The sequence below is a fragment of the Chaetodon trifascialis genome, chromosome 16, assembly GCF_039877785.1.
Source record: "Chaetodon trifascialis isolate fChaTrf1 chromosome 16, fChaTrf1.hap1, whole genome shotgun sequence".
In the NCBI taxonomy this organism is placed as follows: Eukaryota; Metazoa; Chordata; class Actinopteri; order Chaetodontiformes; family Chaetodontidae; genus Chaetodon; species Chaetodon trifascialis.
The window spans coordinates 21,090,580-21,112,524 of NC_092071.1; the positions used below are offsets into that span (position 1 = coordinate 21,090,580).

Sequence of the window (21,945 nt, forward strand, 5' to 3'; positions counted from 1 at the left end):
AACCCTGGCCTCGTTCTCTTCTGCAGCTTTGTGTTAAAACCAGAAAGAAAGAGAGAATATTTTTGTGCTCCAGGACCATAAATCTGCCTTCAAGGGAAATTAGGATGAACTGCGCCATTAATTTGCTGATGAACAGTGAACTGCCCCCCTCCCTCCCTCCCTCCCTCCCTCATCGCTCCTGAAGATCTGTCTGCCACAAGAGTGCGGTCCTTTGTGCGTGCTACAGCGCTGTCACCACATTCATGCGTCAGATTTGACCATCTCAGCTAGTTTTCACCATCAGGAAGAGTCGGTCACTGTCAGACTCGCAGACAGATTGCGGCTGAGTGGTTGTGCCCTGATGATCTTGTAATGTGAGTGAATTTAAGAAGCAATCTGCTGCCCCGGGTTTAATGGCAGACTAGTCAGAGCTGGCCCAGTTAATTCAATGTGTTTGAATTTCACAACTCAACTGCTGACAAACTTGGACTCTCGCTGTGTGAGGGGAAGCAGCACAAATGGAGAGTTGAAGTCAGCAGTCACCATCGAGAGCTGAGGCAGGATCTGGATCTGCCAGTGAGATTGGAGGAGATTAACGTCAGACTAGTTGATGAATGGGAACAAGTCTTTCTGTTTTAGATACATTCAAATGTGCACGTTCACATTTTGTAATAATGCGTGGTCTCAGTGATGCGTGCATACAGTCACACTTACATATGCCATGCTGTCAGTCTCTTTGTCTGTGACACAGCGAGCCTTTTAGATATAGCCAAAAGATCAATCACTTCCCCGGCATTGATTATAGCCCATCCAGTTGGTCAGCTTTATTTATACGATCATAAAAAGTCTACGTCTCCTTTTCCCTCCTGCCTCTTTCTCTGAGTGGAAACTGAGCCCCGGCTTGACCCATTTCTGCAGCAGTTTTTTTTTTTTTTTGTAAAATGCTCCAGCTCATCAAGACTGTAATTTCAGAATCACAGTAATCAGCCAACCCCCAGGAGATCAGCGAGCGTGAGGGAGTCTGCTAAGTGCCAACGTCTGTTGCCTCACTCAGGCAGGCTTGTGACATGGTGCAGCCATCAGCTACACTGTTTCTCTGCTCTTCCTTTATGTGACACACTAAGGCACATCAGAGCACGAGGCGCAACTGGAGTTCAGTTTGTTTTTCTGCCCAGCGCTGTAATCCATCTCGCTGATGGAGCGTGCTTCTCACAGGCCAGTCATAGACATGTAATTTCAATCTGTTTTTTTTTTCTCCTCGTCATTCTATCATAATGCTTTTCCTTTTCATCTCCTCTTCAAAGTGTCATTAACAGACACAGTGTCACATCAAACGCGGTGGAGCTGTTTTTCATTTAGACAAAATCATTTTTATCAAAGTGCCATTGGAAAAAGTGGATCAAAAAAAAAAAAAAACTGTCCACCACCCAGCCCCGTAGACCGGCTTCTGCGTATCTGCATTCTGTGCGGTGGTTGTGTTTCGAGTTCTCTGTGCACTGCCACACACAGCCAGAGCTCAGCCCTCATGTAACACTCTGCCGTCTCCCTCCTGGCTGTCCAAAAGCCTCGTTGTCTCTGCAGAGCCCCGTCGTTCAGCCAGCATGGAAGATCATTTGACAGCTTAACTCCATGAGGGATGTACTTGACTGCTTTTAGGTGAAATTCACAGATCAGTTGTCACAAAGGTGAAATCTTTATTTAGGACACTGTCAAGTTTCCACAGACAAAAAAGCCTGGATGTAGAGTTAAGAGAGCTCCAATTTGTATTCCCATTTGCATCTTTGTGCACTGTCCTTACTGCTACTCAATACACCCTGATGCTCAGCCTTGTGTTACAGACTCTCGTCTTCAACACTTTCCCCTCCCTCTAGTTTCACCAAGAAGTCTAGATCACCAGGCTTGCCGTGCTCTGCGACCTCTCCTGCGGGTGAATCTGTGCATAGGAGAGTCATTTAAAGTTATGAGCTCACAGGTTGCTGTCAGAGGCAAGGCCAGAGCAGCTGCTCTATTTATCATCAGGGAGTGACTGTTAACAGATGATGGCTGTGAAATGTAAAGGCTGTCAGAGGAATACATCAGGTACGCAAAGAGACAGTGGGTCACAAAGAAAACAGCTCATACTCCAGGCAGGATGACTCAAGTACCACGAAGTGGCCCTTGGTCTTCAGTTCTTTCAGGCAGAACAAACAGTGAGCACAGCTGGGCCACTTGGCTGATTTTCACATCTCAGTCCCTGTTGAGATCAAAAGCAACCATCCTCTCTTCCTCTCCTTATAATATTTTTCATTTTTCAAAGGTCATCAGCATGGGATGCTCCGCTCAAATGTCTGTAAAAATATAAGGAGTTGGCATCGTGTGGGAAACCAGATTCACATGTCTAATTTGAATCTGAAGCCTTAGACCTAATTTCCTGCTCTTGTGTGAAATTTGCAATTTACAGCAGCATGAGCCCCTGCCCCCTGCTGCTTAAACCTTGTTCAATAAAAACACTAGTTTGAATAAAAGAAACCCTAATTAGTGCCTGCTGACTGTGCACTTGTGTTCCAGCTAGCTAGCTAGCAGCGGGGTAATTAACGCATGGCCAGACTGGCCTCTTTCCCCTGTTCCCTCCCTGGGAACGTGCTTAGCTGGAGATCTGAGAGATGCTATGCTCGCAGCCGCCTACAAACTTCACTCATATCCTCATTAACCCTCCCTTGATGCTTTAAGCTCTTCAGCTAATCCAGGTTTCAGGTTAAGGTTGAAATGCTAATAAGCTACACTTGCTTACTAGAACACATAATCAACAACTGCCAGAATCCTTAAACAGATGTAAACAGCAAGAGGTCGATTTTATCCACTATTAGGGGAACAGTAATTTACCGATTTCATTCACATTTTACAGCAGTTCTGTTAAACTCTCCATTATGATTTGCTTTTTTTTTATCCCAAAATGCCTGCCTAAGCTTTGTTAACAATGTATAATCCCTTTTCCAATTTAATGGATTGGTCAGTTTCCAGACATTGACATTGCTTTCTTTGCTACTTGCCTGAGTCTTACAACTTAAGTATAAAACTCATTACACAAGTGCCAGTGGCAAGGAAATAACACTGTACACGGTTACATGCTCGTTGCCATTTTTCTTGCTATATTTTTCAATCTGAAAGGAAGTGAAAGCTATATTTCCCCTCTATCTTCAAGATTACACATGGTTAAATTTCCATAAATGACATATCAGAAACTGCACACACATTTGTATTAATTTATCTTTCAATTCAGGGATTATGTTAAATTTACACATCTCATTATTTAGAATATCCACAGTCTATGAAACAAAACCTGATCTGTATTAAGACAAATGTCTGACCCCAATTAGACACCTGTACAGAAACCAGAAGGTTTTCTCGTCTCTGTTGAAGCTCTTTAAGCGTGTTTTGATCAACCAGTCTTGCATGCTTGTATAAATAACCCCCTGCTTCGCCCTTCCATGTTGGCTCAGTATGTACGCTTCTTTCCCCGCACAGCTCCTCTGCACCTCTCTGAACACAGAGCGAGCCCTGAAAGTTACTGTGGTCTTTTTTACGCTGTCCACAATCCTGGTTTCATCCAGAAGATCTTATTCCCATGAAATGATGAACGATGTTTTATTCATTGCAACAGCTGATGGTACTCTCTTCCCACCTACTTACAACCCTTTCTACAGCTACACTGACATGAGGTTGCAGACCAAGGAGGCTGTGCCAGAATCTCACAATCTCTAAATATATCTTGAATACTTGACAGAAAGCAAGTTGCATTTATCAAAGTGTAGTTTATTGTTTGAAATCGTATGCTTTGTGTACTAAATGTAACCCATTGATACCTTGAAAACTGGCTATGTTAACACTTAGCATTCAAACTGCTTTTATATTTATTTAGTCTGGCTCTCTGTCATTATACGAAACATCATTGCCGACAAGGTCATTTATCATTACCTGTGTTTGACAGGTGAAGTCCATCCTCAGCATGTCTGTGAGCTGGTGTGTAAGTGTTCGTTTATCTGTGTTTGCTTACCCTGGCATTTATTTAGTGACAGACATTAGGCCTCGGCGATGGCGGGTGTCGAGCTCCAGCTCCTTGGCCCAGACCCCTGCATTAATGAGGCTGCCATCAGCAGGCTGAACACTTAGTCACAGCAGCCCCCTGTGTGCCGCCCCATACCGGCCCTGCACATCGCTACCCATTGTTTCCTGTTCACAAATAAAGCAGGAATTAATTAGCCAGTTGGCACAACTCTTGGTGCCGCTGTGTCAGTGCTCGCAGTTCAGCTCTGTGCCTCATCCCTCAAGCCCCGTCTGTCTGCTGAGGGACTGAGCATAACGGCCTCGGCCACATGAAGCTGCAGACCTTTGCCAACAATTCAGACATGTCAAATTACTGCTCACTCAACGGCAGAGAGAAGTAGCCTGTGTGCTGCAAAGGCAACATCTGTTTTACCTGAACTGAAAAGTCCCCTCAAAAAAAAAAATGAGAGAGTAAATAAAATGTGGTTCAGTAACTAGTCAGACCAGTGATCCTTCCCACAGATCAGCTCCACTCATGTCCATCAGTCCGAAAGCTGCGGTGTAAGTAGGTCAGACTGGCGGGGCTGTGGTGACGGGGAGAGTGAAACAGAGGAAAGCAGGGAGAAGAGCCTGTCATTCTCTAAAACGATTATCACCGACTGTTATTGTGTTGGTGAAGAGGAGTGGAAGTGAAGCACACTGCGTTAAGATAAAACATGCAATCACATCCACCGGACTAAAAATGAGCACATTATGTAGAAGACGCTGCATGACACCTGCATGATCCTGCCGCACATTTTGAACAGGCTCATAAATGAAACACACCCTCACGCTCACACATGCACAAACACATAATCATGTTCACATTGTCACTCCGGCATTGTTAAATTTAGCCACGGTGCTTAGCAGGTGTAACAAATGTCTGCGAGCTGAGGCCTGGGAGGTGTTCCCGCAGATCAGAGACGCTGCTGCTGTGTCTGATTACTTGTCTGCTGTCATGGAGCTCTGCTCTCTGCATCTATCTCCTTCTTTCCTTCCCCGTAAAGCAGCCACAGGGGACCATCACTGCTTTGCTTATTCTTTGTTTAGTTTGTGATTCAGTAGCAAGCAGCCCCCACCGCCCCACCTCTGATGCATCCTTATTGTTTGTCCGGATGCTACGTCAATTAAGGCCACTAAAAGCTTCTGACCTCAAAGTCACAGACCCCACCACAAAATTGGATTTTAGACTGGGAATTTGTCGGCCTCAGTAATTCAGCTGAGAATGAGATTGGAAATGTCTTTGTCCTCGTGAGATGGAAGCTGCGAGGGTTTTAGGAGAAAAACAGCAAGGTATGCAATATGAGAGCGCTTTCCAAATCAGGTTCCTCTCAGCTCCTCAGATTACAACTGATGTGCTCTTTTGTGCCATATTCACTTCTTCCTGGGTTGAGGTTGTCTGTCTCATTGTACCTCTCCCCACTCTCTTCATCCCTCCCAAATTCTGTCTCTTCTTGCTTTCTCTCTGTCTCACCTCTGACCTGTCCTGTCCTCCACCCTAGGGGACACCACACAAAGGATGAGATCCGCTCCGTTTCCAACCCCTGCAGAATTGGATGCATATGCTAAGAAAGTTGCCAACAACCCCCTGACCATCAAGATCTTCCCCAACAGCGTCAAGGTCCCCCAGAGAAACCACGTGCGTCGCACAGTCAACGGGCTGGATACGTCAGGCCAGCGCTACAGCCCTTACCCTTCCTCTCAGGCCAGTGCTAAGACAGGCCTCCTCGCCATCATCAAGGTGCCCACAGTTAAAGGCATCCTCAAAGATTTTGATGGCAGCCGGGCTCGATTGCACCCTGAAGTCATCATGAACCCTCCCACTGGACCCTACCAAGTGGCTTCGACCAGCACTTTAAACCACCACCCACCTCTGGCCAACCTTCCCCGTATCCAGCAGAGCTTGCCCCTTCAACCACAGGACCCACCTCAGACTCTACAGATGCCCCTTCCTCAGCAGCAGGGTCACACCCAGAGCCTCAGACACCATCCCCCCATGGCCCAGCACCCTCAGGGCCCACCCAGACTCCAGACTCTGTCTCAGCACCCAGCCCTTGGCCACCCACAGGGGCCCCCTACCGTCATGCTTCAGCAGCAGCACCTTCAGCAGCAGCCGCCACCTGGCCTGCAGGGGAGCAGAAAGCTGCCAGATGGCGACGCTCCGCCTAATGTTACCGTCTCTACCTCAACCATTCCACTCTCCATGGCTGCTGGGCTGCACCAGGGCCGCCAGGCCGACCTGAGCACCATTGTGCATCAGATCAACCAGTTCTGCCAAGCTCGGGCCCAAGGTGCAGGAGCCACCTCCATGTGCGAGGGCCAGATCGCCAACCCCAGCCCCATCAGTCGTAACCTGCTTATCAGCGCCTGCTCCAGGGTGTCCATGCACAGCAACCCCGCCACCCCTGGCTTTCCCCCACCCAACTGCATTCTTGGCCCTCAAGAGAAAGCCACCGCCCTGGTGGGAGCTCACCCACCATCAAGTGTGGCTGCTATGAACCACTTGCCTTCCAACCATACTGATCTCAAGCAGCAGCACCACCTGCAGCATCTGCATCCACAGCAAAATCAGCAGCAACAACAGCTACAACATAACACACAGCATCAGAAGATGCGCTCTTGGAATCAACACCAGTTGGCTCATGTACCCCACATTCAGAACGGTGGGACCCACCTCTGCAAGCAGCCTTCCAGGGACCCCACCTTCCATTTTAAGGGCATGGGCTACCCCGCAGAGGTGTGTGTGGGTCAGCCTTACACTCTTAAACCTCCTGTGGAGAGGCCCACCCCCTCTCCCCCTGTCAACAACAACGGCATGCCAGGTCCCATGGCCCACTACACTAATGGTCACTACTTCCAGTCCCACATTTGGAACAGCAGCATCCTACCCACACCCAACAGTGACAGCTCCGGGTCTCAGGACATAGCCATGCCATTCCACGGTGCGGGCCCAGGGGGGTGCACCACGCTAGACTGTGGGCCCCCTGGGGCCCCCCATTACAGGCTAGGAGCGAGCTCCTCCACCTCCTCCTCCTCCCAGACTAATCTGATGCAAACGGCAGATTACTTGGGTGGGGACTTCCAGACGCCCTATTTCCGTGATCAGAATCTAGGGTTGATGGGCAAGATGCACAGGCCTCCTCTGAGCAGGGTAGGTCCAGAGGTCGGGGATGGCAGAACCGCTCTCATCCAGCACCCAGGGTACAGATAAGCTATGGCCTTGTCTACACAACAGTTATCAAAACCCCTTTGTTTAGTCTTAAGAGAGGAAACACATGAATAAAACTAAATTGATAACTTAAACAAATGACCGCTAATGTTAAAGAGGGTAAATTAATATATTTAATGAAGAACAGTAGTTTTTTTCTTCTTTTTTTGATAAATCTTGCAAGTGATCAATTGCTACCTTTATTTTTGTTGATGAGTGCTGTTACCTGGCACTTAAGGGAACTTTTCCATGTGTGTGTGTACATCTGTACTGTGTGTGTCATTCCCACTTTCCTCTATTGTACTATCTGTGTGCCTGGATCTGAACAGATCCTGTGTTATTTCTACTTCAGAACTATCGGTTAAGTTTTCTTATGCATGTAGAAAAGAAGAAAAACAGACCCCTCATAAAAACAGCAACATCTCTTCATGGATGTTTTTTGTTTGTTTGTTTTTACAGGGTCATGTTAGGACTTTTTTTGGCTACGACTAGTTTTATTAGACAAGTTACTGGTATTCATTTTGGTGTTAACGCTCAAATGTCAGAGTAACTTCAAGATTAAACGCAATCATTTGAGGACAGAAGAGAGAGTGACGATCTTGTATCAGTGCAAAGCCATCCGACACTGGAGACTAAGTACAGCTGGGAAAGCTTGCTGTATGCACATGTACACGAAGCTTTCCTTCTTTTAAATGTAATTATTTATTTGTATAGTAGGACTATTCAAGATTGATTCCTCTCTGTCAGTTAAGGAAGCATGTAATCAGGTTGTTTGTACATAGTAAAGATCCAGCAGGGAACAAATAATGTTGAAAAGCTGATGCTCTGTCCTGCTGAAAATGCTGCAATGAATTCAGGTGTTTAAAAAAAAAAACTTGTTATCAACACCAGGAAGGTTTGGCAACAAGATTGTGAAATGTTTAGAGCAGAAAAAGTCATGAAAGATTATCTCTGATACCTTGAAATGGCCAAAGTCAGGTTAACAAGGACACACTGTTATTAGGATGTACCATTTTATGTTTGTTTCCTTTTCCGATCGTTTTTGTAACTTTGACAAATGTATTACTTGAATGTTGAGATTATTTGTTTTGCAGGTATTGAGGGGAGTTAGTCACGAGGACAAAACTCTGGAGTAGAAGAAATAATAGTGTTACTAATGTCATGTAGACCTGAACTATGAGCCTAACCAGAGTTTTGATCCTGACAGCAGGAACTTAAGTGAATTAAGTTAATGTGTAGTTGCTACTGATTCTGATGTGAAGTCTGCTTGAAAAGACCAAATTGATCACTTGCAAGATCACTTGGACGTAAACAAAACTGACCTTTAAGTTTAAAGTGAAACAGCAAATGCATTGTTTATTTTATTGTACACTGGCTTACCTACTAGACTACTGTAACTTTAAAGTTTAATGATTGTGTGTGAATGTTGCCTGCTGATGTTTGTGCGTGTGTGTGAGTGCATGTGCGCGTGTGTGAGAGAGAGCGTGTGTGTGTATGTGTGTGTGTGTATAAACACAATGACGCCCATGTTTTGTTCACCTAACTCCCTAACAGCCCTTAAAAAGCCTTAAGTGTTTGGTCCTTGGACTTCCCTTGAAAATGAGCATGGTTTTAATGAAAACCCCAAATAATACAGAGAAAGAAGACGGTGAGGATACAGAAACAGCAATTTTTGGCTTCTTTTTTTCTGGTCTTTTTATTTTAATGAAGTTTTGTTGAATAGACACAGCAATTCCTTAGAGGTTCTTTATTATGGAAAGCAAGAAAAGGAGTAATATTTTGTAATTATATATTTTAGCAATGTGTAGTTACTGAGCTGTAACATTTTTTTTCCAAGTTTCAAAGCTTCAGTTTGCAGTTGTGACTATTTATAATACTTGATTTGCTTGTTATTTAAATTTTATTTTCTTCTTTGTTTCTTGTACTATTGCTGTGAAATGGAAGACGGTCCATAAGCCTTTCTTTTGTGTCATTCTGTACGACCGATAAGAGGCAAGAGCGTGAGAGTTGTGCTACTCTTTTTGTAATATTGTAATAATAAAATAAAGTTCTAATTTATGCTTTGAAATGAGTCTGAACTGTTTGGATTATGTGCGACATTAATTTAAACTGATTCTGAAAGCAGGTGTGTAGTTATCGCCTGTCTCCTTCATTCTGCATGAGCTCCGTCTTGGAGAGATACCTCACTATTGTCATCCCGTCTGACAGCTCAGGTATGCTACTAATCACAGATTTGTTTCTTACATAATCAGCCTTACAATTGGCTGACCGGCTCAGAGGGCCTGTCTAAACTACACAGAATTTGTAAGTGTGACAGGCGGTGCTGTAGGTCGTCATTGCTGCACCATTTTCTGTGCTTTCATGCCCTTTTTCATGCCTCCCTCTGCCGAATAGAAACAGGAAGTAGAGTAGACAAAGCCAGCTGTGAAATCCGCAGGACTATCTGGCTGCAGAAGATTTAGCTTGTCTGGCTGTGATGAAAATGGGACTTGTATAAAGGGCACACAGCAGGAGGGCAGGATCAGCACCTTCGTGATCAGTATTACTCCATGAAGAATTTTGAGCGATGCCAGAGGTGCCAGCAGGTTATGGCCTTTGTGCAGAGAGGATGTGCATCCTGTTCAGGTGGTGGCAGAAGCAGCATGTGCAGAAAGCTTTGAGTTCATGTTTAATGTGTTTTGAATGCATCATATTCTTGGCAGTCGAGCAGCACTTGACTAAATTGTACGTTTTATGTACCATTATGTCAGTCAGATAAACACATATCTACAATATCTACCACAGCACTGCTCATGTTAGTGAAATATTTCCTCAAAGACTGTGTTTAAAATCCAGCTGACACTGGAGAATCAGTCAGTCAGAAAGGCACTTCACACGTTTGGCAGTTGAATGTCTTGGGGAACTGAAACTGAATACTGTCTTTAGGTTTGAATGCCTCGTTGCTCAGGTCACTCAGGCTGAGCAGTCATAGAGATGCTCTCTGTTGTCTTTTAGACCGGTGAGCCGCTCAGAGGATTCATCTCCGTGGACTGATATGTCTGCCACCCGCGCCTCCTGCTCTCAGTGAATAAGCCTCTCCAGCTCCTCCCTGTGGATAAAGAAGGAAAATGTTACTAGACACAGATCACTTTCCTGTCATAGAGAAATGCCTAAAAAGCATTTACTAATGTAGAAACTTGGGGTGTGCATTCATGCATCTGCACCTCTGTTGGGCGGGGTGTCTGAGGCAGGCTGTTGGACACGATCCCAGCACCCAGGATCCTCATTGATTTTGCCCAGGTTGATGTTCCATTTGTTCCAGTTGACTTCCTCCACTCTGAGACAACAAGAGGACACATGCTCCAATTACTGTCTGCTGTGTGACGCATCAATCAGCTGTCAGAGAAAGCAAATTAGTGAAGAACACAGTGTACTGCGCATCAATCGATCCCGCTCACACAGCTGCATCTTTTGGTAAATCTTCAGGCCTAAAACCTTTCTTTACTGCTCTGTTATTATTACCTGGCCTTTCTGCTGCTCAGAGGATCAGCCTGAAGAGGTGGAAGAGTTTGGGCACGAGGGATTTTTACTCCTCAATGTTAAAAATGTGAGAGTTGACACATAAAAGAAACTCATAGCAACATTCGTAACACTCATCACATAGCAGACCCTGTCTCACAGCCAAATCCAAGAACTGAAGATACCAGCCAAAAAAAAAAAAGGTCAGATGACAACTTCAGTACTATTGCTCTCACAGCATTCTTCTTATCACCAGCAAACCTGATATAAACCCACCAAAACTCACATTATGGACACAGATTTAGTGTCTTATTCAGTGTCAATCACAAAATATGCCTCTGCTGGTCACCAATAACTGCTGGGAAGTTATCTAACCACCACAAACATAGCATCTCCAGTTCTTATCCTGGGCTGGATTAATCTGCTTGGGAGCCCTGTGCACTGAGCGTGTGTTGCCTTTAAGTACCTTTTAGGTACAGTGCACATTCCAGCTTCACTATATTTTGCCAAGAGTCCCACAACCCAGCTCGTATCTCTATGCTTAAGTGCTGCTCTTCCTGTGCTTTGCTATGTTTCAGGTAGTTTCTGGTAATTTGATGAAGGACAAATGTAGCTGAGGCTACTTAAAGGTTTCCTGTGGAGGTTTTGACCTCTATAAGTGCTAAAGAGCTGGGTTACGCAGTGTTCTCTCCTGCCAATGGTTTCATGTTGTTCCAATGATCTACAGGTGGCGGTAACACGCCAAGATATGCTGTAGTGTGTCAGTAAAGACAGGGATGAACACTGTGGAAATAAACATGCATGTAAACAAGGCTGAATTTCAAATACTTAAAAACTCAACTTTGCAAATGTTTTACAAAGATGTAGATGCATTCATCACATTTGTTAGACCTTAAGAATACGCACAATGCCTTTTAATGAGTAACACTGAACATAAACATAGCTGCTGTTGTTGTTTACAAGAAAATCCCACAGGACACATTTAGACACAGTGGTTGTTACAGTTTATCCTGAGGAGAACATGGAAGTCTGGACCACAGTTCATGTAAATCCCTCCAATAACTGAGATGTTTCAGGTCGGACCAAAATAATGGACCAGCAGACCAACTGACCAACATTGCCATCCCTATAGTCATGGTGTGGTTGTGGCTAAGATGCAGTTTATATGTGCTTTAATGGTGCATATTACACAAAAACAACAATCACAAATAATCACATCACTCACTGACATACAGTGATGGGGCTTTTGGGTCCTTATCTGTAGTGGGGCAGGGATATTTACTGTGTCACTCTGAGTGTGTCATGTCGTCCAGGATGTTCACATGCAGCTATCGATGGAGCCTTTCACAGCACATCGGACTGATTGCATTGTCTCTGAACTGAAAGAGGCAAACCTGAAACACCAGCGATGGTCATCTCCAAGAGCGGTGCCGAGGTTTTTCTCCACCCCACAGCGAAGCCTCATCCTCATACAGCACGGGAGCCTTTTCTCCATGTCCAGGATAGTGATAGCCCTCTGAAAACAGTCACAGGCACTTCATCAATCCACAGCTGCCTTGAACAGACCCTCCCTGACCCATGGAGGCCTTCAGGACACCTCACCTGTAGCGTCCAGATGCTGGTGCTCTCCATGGCAGTCCTCTCCACGGTGCGGTTCATGAGGGCGATGAGCATGTTGAGCAGCAGGATGTAGGTGAGAATGATGTAGGCGATGAGGAGCACATAGAAAACCTCCTTGTACTGGTAGTGCTCTGTGAATTCCATGTCGCCCATGCCGATGGTGAACTTGAAGAGCTGCAGCGTGGTGTAGGAGATGTTTCTGTATGTGGGTTTCATGCACTCCTGGTCAGATGGCAGATGCCCCCAGAAACGTCCCCTTTCCAGACTTTTAGTGGTGTTTTTCACAGGAGGCTCTATGAGCAGGGTGACCACCGCTGTGACAGGAGACAGGAAGCAGATTACAGACAGTACATCCTCCTTTCATGGTACATTTACAGTAGCAGTGTAATTGCATGTATATATCTCAAAATGACCTTTATTCGTTCAGGGAAATAATAAATCTTAAAAATCTGGTCATGGTGCTATTTTTAAAATCAATAAAAGTTAAGTAGAACTCTTGATGATAAAATGTGCATTTTTGGAGAGATGCAGATGTGTTTTTTTTTAGACATACCTGCTGAAAATCCGAAGAGGAAGACGACGTAGACAAAAAGGAAACGCAGGATATCACTAAGGATCATCTACAAAGATGGAAGACAACAGGCTTCAGGGATCAGACTGTTCACTGTGATGTCAGCTGTGTGGTAGTATGACCAGTGTGGAATACCTTTTGTATCATGATGCTGTAGATGCCCATGTGTATGTGGCCCCTGGAGAAGTAGAGCAGGTTGACCCAGCTAAGAGCAAGACACAGCACCAGGAAGCCCAGATACTCCTGCCGTCCACTCAGATACAGCCCAGCAGAGACCAGGAAGAGGAGGCCCTGGAAAAAACTGTCAGCAGCAGAGGAACCACTGTGATCTGCACAGCATTATGTTTGTCAATGATAGCAGTGCAGGTGTGTCGGTAAAACACTATATAGTACATCTACAAAAACAAAATGACACCAGAAGAATTCATCCTCCAACCATCTGAAGCTGTTACATGACCCCAGTCTGAGCTGCTGAATAAACCCCAGGAGCTATTTGGTGATTAAGCCTTGTCAATTAAGAGATCAACCACCAGAGAATGTGATTTAAAGTGAGTTGTTTTTTGTTTTTTTAAATTACAAAAATAGCAGATTATATAGCGCCTACAAAAAGCATTCACCCCCATTTGGAAGTTTTCATGTTTCATTGTTTTCTAACATTAAACCAAAGTAGATTATAATGTAGCTTTAATAGGACACATTTCAATTATGGCCTGCGTAGCCAGGTGCTGTTAGCAGTCACAAAATGATTTAAAAGGAGATGACGTGTGCAGTCATGAGGTTTCTGGTCACACTTCGGTGAGTCAGTACTGTTTGAAAGCAAAACACTGCAAAAACATGACTGAAACTGTGTGTGTACACACACACACACACACACACACACACACACACACACACACACACACACACACACACACACACACTGTACATACATACATATATCAATCAACTCAGAGATGCTGTCAGTTAAAGATGGCTCCAAGCCCAATTTGCTATCATTGTAATCAGCAATACACTGGCACATCCATCAGTGAGCTAATTTTAGTGTCCCAGTTTCATTATTTTTGCTGTCAAGTGACAGAAAAACTATTTCATATTATAGGTTTTCACACACATGTCTCTCAAACATTGTGCTGTGGAATGAAAAGTAGCCCCCTCATCTGTCAAGACACCAGATAAAGGACATTTTCTCTGGCTCAACTGCAGCTAAGAAAATTCTTAAATGATTTAGTTAAATAATAGACTGTGACTGTTCAAGTTTTCATGATGAGCAAAGCAGCAAGAAAAATACACTGAACTGGCTGCATTTTTATTTTATTATATTTTATTATATTTCAGCATAACGTATCGTATTAATCTTTATGTTGTTCTGTGAAAATGCCGAGTGGCTGAATACTTTTATAGACGCCGTGTGAAAACCTGACTTTTGATGTCACAATTATTTTACCCAGTTTTTCAGATTGATGCCTGAAAACATCAATCGCATAACTGGGTTGACAACTCAGTGATGTGGGGGGGTACTTCAGGGTGTGTCAGTGCATTGTTACATCACTGCTGGGTGTGGTCAAAGTGCCTCAGAGCACATGTCAGCCCATACCCCTGTGAAACAGAGAAGACTCTTAGTGCAGTGAAACGCTGCTTTCAGCCTGGTGTTGAGTTACTCACTTCGCTTGTTGATGCTAGACAGCGGTTTAAAAGAACCTCTGTGGAGTTTTGGGCACTTTTTACATTTTTTATGGACACACACATGAATGCATGTGGTGCAATATATATTCCTACCACAGGTTTCACACTGTTCCACTGATTGACAGTTGGTAGTAATGTGCAAAGAAGCGTAGCGAGATGTCAACAAAGACAGAGAAGAAGACTGCTTGCTAGTGAACATCAATTTAAAAATGCATGATTGAAAATATCTTTAAAAATCACCATTGCAAATGTGACCAGCAAACAATGCCTTTTGGTGAAAAACACTGAATGTACACGTTTGTTTGCAAGAAAACTCCATAGGATACCTTTAATGTTGACCATGTCTTAGAAAGAAGGATTAGTACTTACAAAAGAATCTCATAATATCCATCAATCAGCAGCGTCTGCAGCTTCGGGCGTTTCCTCTTCATGTCTATAATCTAGGGATTTAGATCAGGTTTTTGACAAATCATATTGGAACACAACTTCCACAAGGTGGTGATATGAATAAAAACACAAGAGCATCTACATACCCCTATGAAAAAGAAATAGCAGTTTGCCAGCGCAGTCAGTAGCTGGCCTGAAACATACAGATAACCCACTATGGTATGTTGGATGGTAAACGGTGGCTGTGGGGCAGAGGAGAAGCATGAACAACATCAGCACAGGTCTATCTGGGACGGTTACACAGATCAGGGACACAGTTTGGAGCAGGCAGCTCACCTTTCCATCCTGCTTGTTGTAGGCTACAACGGTGAAGATGATCAGGTACAGGATGTAGACCAGGAAGTTGAAAAAAAACATATGACTTCCAAACATCTTCCACTTGGACTCCAGCAGCCGGTTCAGAGGCTCCGTCTGGAGCATCTCGTGACGGTTCTGAGAGGACACGGCAGGAGACAGATGTCTGAGTACACAATAACATAACTCTGACCGGTCTCACAATGCTGGCACTCACAGGAATGTCACTGCCGTAGACCAGTATCTCCAACACTGAGTTGTCCTTGTAGGAGTCCACAGAGGCCAGGTCGTACAGGGAGCAGGTGACGGGCCCGTAAACCCACTCAGTGAATTTACGGGACAAGTGTTTGGTGTGACTCTCTTGGAATTCCCGTTTCAGGATGTGTGAAAAAAGCTGCAGACAAACGAAAGCAAAGTCAGAGCAGAATATATATGTGATAATCCAGGTGAGACCCCAGCCAGCAAGACTGAAGACTCACAGGGCCCACCAAAACACCACTTTGTGGGTGGTGAGTGGAGCTGGGGACCCCATACTGTTTCTGTGCTGTGTCTGTAGTGACTGTGCAGTGCTCTCTTTATCATCTTCTAGTGTTTACCCCGATCTTGCCAGTCTTGGCAGCCATTTTGAGAGGCGTCAGCCCCTTATTGTTCTCGATGTCCTCCAGCTTCAGCTTGACCTGCAGTCGGGCTGTGGTCTTGAGGATGCGGTCGTACATGCTGGTGATGAATTCTGTGTTATGCGTGGAGTTGTCAGCCACCACCACCAGGGCGTGCAGCACAGTGTTGCCCTGACTGTCCGTCAGCTTAGCGTCGGCTCGTTGGTAGTCGTTCTCCATGAGGAAGTCCACTATGTCGGGCTGGTTGGTGCAGGCTGCCAGAGACAGAGGCAGCTCACCTGAGGACAACACACACACACACACACACACACACACACACACACACACACACACACACACACACACACACACACACACACACACACACACACACACAGACTGTTGATTTACAGCTTTTTCTTACTCTTAAAATGATTTAAACGCATCTCTGTCTGAATGTTTTGCTTGTATCTACATTCCGTCCATCAAAGTATAAACATGTCCTCTCACAGCAGAGCTTTAAGACTGATAGCAGACAAATTCATATCTTTAAAGTCCCCTCCATGAGACAAAATGTGTTTGTTTGAGCTACACTGCACAGAATGATTACTGTATGTGCAGAGTTTTCACTTTCATCTGCTGAAGGTTGAAAGTTTCTGTTTCAAGTGGCATTCTGCAATAAGGAAAAAGGGACAGATGCAATTTTGCAAACTTTCAACAAGGTAAAAAAAATGTTTTGCTGAAAAACTAAATCAAGATACAAACCATTATTCTTAGCAGCGTACTATTGCAATCCATGCGTAAAACCATGTCTAGAGGGATCTTTAAACAGACTTTAAACTAAAGGATGTAACTCTCTCATGTTTGAGAATGTTAAAGGTACTTTTGACCTCGAGTTCTCTTATCTCGTATACATAAGTAAGTAAAATATCAACTGTAAGTCAAATGTAATAAATGCAAAGCAAAATGATGAAATGCAATTTTGGAAAATGACTCATTCATAATTAAAATGTATTGAGTTAGTTTTGTCACAGGAGAAGAGCCTCTCACTCAGTAACACAGTGGTAATATATGACTCATCTCTTGAGTCGATGGTCTGACTGTGAGGCTCCAGAGGAGGGCGCTCCTCCCTGCAGCGGCATGGACTCACCAAAGTAGAAACTGGGCCCGTCATGGGGCTGGAAGAATCTTCCACAGGCTCTGGTGTGAACATCTGCTTCTTTGCTGACCAGCAGCTTGACGTAGTAAAGACTCCTCCTCTCGATGGCGATATGCAGAGCCGTCTGGCCTGCCAGAGTCACACATCACTAACGTCAGCAAAGCAGTCATATTTCTGAAGGTCGTCTGTGTTTGATGAAAGAAACATAGACTGTTGCAAAAGTTTATTTTGCCTCATACACATTTTACCTTTGTAGTAGCTGTTGGTGTAGGCTGAATTCACAAATTCTTTGATGTCACCCATCTTCTCTGAAATGTCCATCAACAGCTCCACGGTGTCGTTCTTGCCGTCTTTGAGGTGCAGCAGAGCCTTCATCAGGGCCGTTTTACCATAGGACTTATCTGTGGGCATAAGCACACATTCAGGGAATTAACACACAGGACAGCAGGACAGCAGCTCACTGCTTGGTGCAGCTGTTGCATTGTGGGTCTCACGCTCACACAAAGAGTCGGAGAGTTTCTTCATGTTCTGGTGCAGGTACTGATGCAGGTTGCTCAGCTTTCCAACGTCCCCACTGGCCACTGCTTCAAACAGCGTGTCGATGTGAAATGTCTTGCTGCCTCTCCTGCTGCTGTGCTGCCCCTCACCTCGGATCTCTCTACAGACAGAAAATATTTTACAGGCAACAGGTTGCAAACGATTCATGTGGGTCAAAAGGTCAAGCAGCTTCACTCTCTGCATTAATCAGCATGTGGGGATGATGATGCACAGCACCTATGGTATAATGAGGATTAAGAAAGGTAGAATTCACTGTATCTTTGCATGGAGAGGCTCACTTGTCAAAGTTGAGATTGAATCTGAGCTGAGGCTTGGTTTCCTCCATCTCCTCCTGGTAATCAGTGTCCATGGGAGCCGCGGGCGACGTCTGGCCCAAACCCAGGGCAGAAACCAGTCCTTCCGTCTTTGCAGCTTTCTGCCGTGATCTCTCCTCCTCCGTCCTGTCGTCTGACTCCAGAGAGAAGCCAAACATCTCTGACTTCTTCATCCTCACCTCTTGCTCTGATGGTCTGCAGAGAAATCCAGCACAAGTGTCCCAAGTGAAAAAAAAAAAGTGTATTTTCAGTAAGCGTGTTGAAACACTACTTTTATAAAAGTGCCCTTAAAATGAACTTCAATCATAATCGTAGCACAAACAGATACGCAAAAGTATGTACACACAAGGCCGACTTCAAATTTCACACTTATGTCACAACAGCAGTCAATGTTAGTAAGTGTCGTATTTTTAAAGCTTGTCTTATTATCATCTTTAGATCAAACATCCAGAATCACAATCAGGCTGTCAATGATGGGAAAAATAGGAAGTGACCAATAATTTCCAAGGATCAGACAATAAGAGGTGCCCAATATTTCAAGGACAGGCGGGCATTACTGGGAACTCAGTGCATAGTATATCTGAGGACATGTACTGTATGTACAGTGCACTGAAAATGCTCAAGAAATGTGTAAAAATACACTAGTAGCCTAATTGTAGGGTTATTAAGTAACACTTAAAATGTACTGGAAATGCTCAAGCAGTATATAAATATACTAATGCAGATGCATTAGTAGTACAGTTCATGTACATTATAAGTGCAATGTCCATCCATCCATCCATTATCTATACCGCCTATCCCTTTCGGGGTTGCGGGGGGCTGGAGCCTATCCCAGCTACAATGGGCGAAGCATGTGGTCGCCAGCCGATTGCAGAGCCACATGTAAGGACAAACAAACATTCACACTCACACCTACGGACAATTTAGAGTCATCAATTAACCTAATGAGCATGTTTTTGGTCTGTGGGAGGAAGCCGGAGTACCCGGAGAGAACCCACGCATGCAAACTTCACACAGAAAGGCCCTGCCTGACCCGGGGATCGAACCGGCAACCTTCTTGCTGTGAGGCACGCGCACTACCTGCTGCGCCACCGTGCAGCCTTATAAGTGCAATGTATTTAAGCAAATTGGTAGTACACTTTAAATCCTCACTATGCAGCTATGCATTAGGAGTTTTCAAGTACACTCAAAGTATATGCGAAAATACACTAGTATCCCAATGTAGATGTATTTGTATTATCTATTAATATTAGCTTTAATGTAGATTCAAAGTACAATTTATATTATATTAGAAATGTATTTCAGTTGTACTTTAAATAGAAGAATAGCATGAGCGAATATAAAGCAATGAAGCATTCACATATATACAGTATATTCTGTATACTTAAAATAATCCCATTTTAGCACAGTCAAGTATACTTAATACATCCATCCATCCATCCATCCATCCATCCATCCATCCATCCATCCATCCATCCATCCATCCATCCATCCATTTTCTATACCGACTATCCCTTTCAGGGTTGCGGGGGGGCTGGAGCCTATCCCAGCTGTTAACGGGTGAGAGGCGGGGTACACCCTGAACCCGTCGCCAGTCGATCGCAGGGATACTTAATACAACTTTATTTAAATATAAGTACAAAATATTTTTTTTCAATGTAGCACAAAGTCTGCAAGTATACTTCAGTATGCTCAGTATACTAATTGTATTTAGTATATTTTAGTGTATTTCTTTCACTAGGGGTACATCATTCAGATAACAACCAGCAGATCCACTAAAGGTAATTTGACAGCTAGCAGTACATGTGGTGAGGTAGTGAGCTTCAGCTAATTCTTTACCACAGATTTCCACATGAGAGAGAGAAAATGTAGAAAACGTAACTTCTGCTGATCAGCGGTTTTCAAGCTAGGTGTTAGGAGCCATCCAAGGGACGCAAAGATTATCCACAGTGTAAGCAAGAGGAAAAATCACAACCAAGTCAGTGGATCACACACACACACACACACACACACACACACACACACACACACACACACACACACACACACACACACACACACACACACACATTCCTTTGTTTTCATGGATCACAAGCCAAAGTGTTCAGTGCTTTAACATGAGCTACCATGTGTTTGTATCGGCTGGGTGTGAAACATGTCTACTACAGGGGATTACCTCACTGGCCTTTAAGGGCACAGACATATTTTCAGACATGTGATGTTTCACCCACAGAGACTAACAAAGGAGTGTATTTAGCAGAAGATTTCCATGACTGCAGTGGATTCAACGCTTGATCTGGTGGCCACTTCTTTGCAGAATAATCACATCATTTGCAGCACACTTTACAGAATCAGTGGGTCAATGAAAAGATTTCTGCAAAGTTCAGCTAATCGCAATGAAGGGAAGATATGTTAAGGTTAATGGGAAGCTAATCTTCGGCGGCTCCTTGTTCCCCTTTTCTGTCACAAAATGGGGAATTAGTGACTCATAACTCTGTGACAGTCCGTGATCATCACAAGAGGAATGTATAGCACCGCAGGACAGAAAGCATGGAAAAACAGAGTATGCATATCTCATTTTTAGAACAGCACATTTCCCATACAGTACATGCCAATGAAACATGACTGTGTTCTTAATTTTCTAGTCATACCACATCTGAATGATGAATTAAACTTTGTGTTCACCGACCACAGTGGAAATCCAATATTTTTAAAGCTCTTTGTTCTTCAGGGATGTGTGCACGAGCACTCTGTTCCACACCATGTCCTGATTTCCTGCTGTATTATTTATAGACATGTTGGTACATGATCTGTTTTTCAGGAGAATATTCCAGGTTCTGATGCACAACTATGAATAATTGTACATCCATAACAATTAATAAAAATGATGGGACACAGTTGCTGTTAGTGGGGAAATCTGTTCCCTCCTCCCACAATTTTCTTTTCCACATCCTCATTAACTCTCATGAAACAAGAAATAAATCTACTGAATATATGATAACAAATGCAGCATGTTATGAGAATAAAGTTATTTTTTGTACAGAGAGGATTTTTTGCTTATGTTATTGATGTGTGACAATGTTCCTCAAGAAAAGAAGCAACCTAACAACACCACAACACATCATTTGACTCACCAGAAAGAAGTCTTCCTGTTCCAGGTTGTCTTGTTGATTAAAAAAATCTGATCTTCAAGTCAAAAACCAAAGAGCAGCACACAGTGGAGCGTCCTGCAGAGAGTCCTCACTGCGCTGCGTCCCGGGATGCTTGCTTAACGAAACGCTGGTGAGATTAGCATGAAGAAGCCAGAGGGAGATAATGTGACATGCCCTCGGGAACATCAGAGCACATTACTGGAGACTTGAGTGCTTAAAAGGATGCTGTATTGATCACTTCTGCTCAGCAAAAAATACCACAAAGGAATCCAGATGCATGCACGACCAGTGTATCATCTGACACGAACAGATGAGTTTAATGAGAGAGGAGCCACAAAGCTGTTCAACTTGCTCATTTAGGAATACAGAAAGGAAAACTCAACTGATGTCTATTAATTCGTCCCACCAAGAAAATACCAGTGGCACATTTCATGGTTCTGAAAATACCCGCTCATAAATGAAGAACTTACCCTCTGAAAAGCGCCTTAAAACTCAACCCTTTCCGTCACTTCTTGGTCGAGCCCAGAACTTTGCTGGTGTGCTTCCTGTCTGTCTTATCTGCCTCTTCGCTTGTGTGTTTTCAGTGCAGCTGTGGTCCTGTGACTCCTGTGAGTGTGTGGGTGCAAAGCTTCTGCCTACAAGTATGAACTGTGTTCATGAGATGTGACGATTTCCTTTCTTAATATCACTTCCTTGTTTTGTTTTTTTTTATAGTCAAACAGGGCATGCAGGCCTACATGAGATGGTTTAAGTATTCAGAACGTTACCAAAATAGGCTCCAGACCAACTCAAACTTTATGTCTG

The 21,945-nt window shown here is 44.1% G+C and overlaps 2 protein-coding genes across 3 annotated transcripts in view; one reads left to right on the forward strand and one right to left on the reverse strand.

The window, feature by feature from the left end:
• fam222ba (family with sequence similarity 222 member Ba) overlaps positions 1-9,317 on the forward strand; it is a 28,863-nt gene extending 19,546 nt beyond the window's left edge. For both annotated transcript variants that reach the window (XM_070982839.1, XM_070982840.1), the window contains exon 3: positions 5,544-9,317. In XM_070982839.1, coding sequence (XP_070838940.1) covers positions 5,544-7,252 — 1,709 coding nt within the window. In that variant the 3' untranslated portion in view covers positions 7,253-9,317. The remainder of the gene's footprint in view (positions 1-5,543) is intronic.
• Positions 9,297-21,260, reverse strand: trpv1 (transient receptor potential cation channel, subfamily V, member 1). Its single transcript, XM_070982842.1, has 16 exons — positions 21,124-21,260; positions 17,954-18,184; positions 17,618-17,775; positions 17,366-17,518; positions 17,109-17,246; positions 15,959-16,257; positions 15,580-15,756; positions 15,345-15,500; positions 15,155-15,250; positions 14,991-15,061; positions 13,074-13,239; positions 12,921-12,987; positions 12,350-12,681; positions 12,142-12,263; positions 10,453-10,565; positions 9,297-10,337 (listed from the first exon to the last, which is right to left on the reverse strand). The coding sequence occupies exons 2-16, from the start codon at positions 18,160-18,162 to the stop codon at positions 10,240-10,242; spliced, it is 2,355 nt and encodes a 784-aa protein (XP_070838943.1). The 5' UTR covers positions 18,163-18,184; positions 21,124-21,260; the 3' UTR covers positions 9,297-10,239.
• Positions 21,261-21,945: the final 685 nt, after the last annotated feature.

Coding starts and splice junctions, on each gene's coding strand:
- trpv1 (XM_070982842.1), bottom strand. CDS start 18,162: ATGAAGAAGTCAGAGATGTTTGGCTTCTCTCTGGAGTCAGACGACAGG. Junction 12,988..13,073: donor ACAGCATCATGATACAAAAG/GTATTCCACACT, acceptor CCATCTTTGTAG/ATGATCCTTAGTGATATCCT. Junction 12,264..12,349: donor CCAGCATCTGGACGCTACAG/GTGAGGTGTCCT, acceptor GACTGTTTTCAG/AGGGCTATCACTATCCTGGA.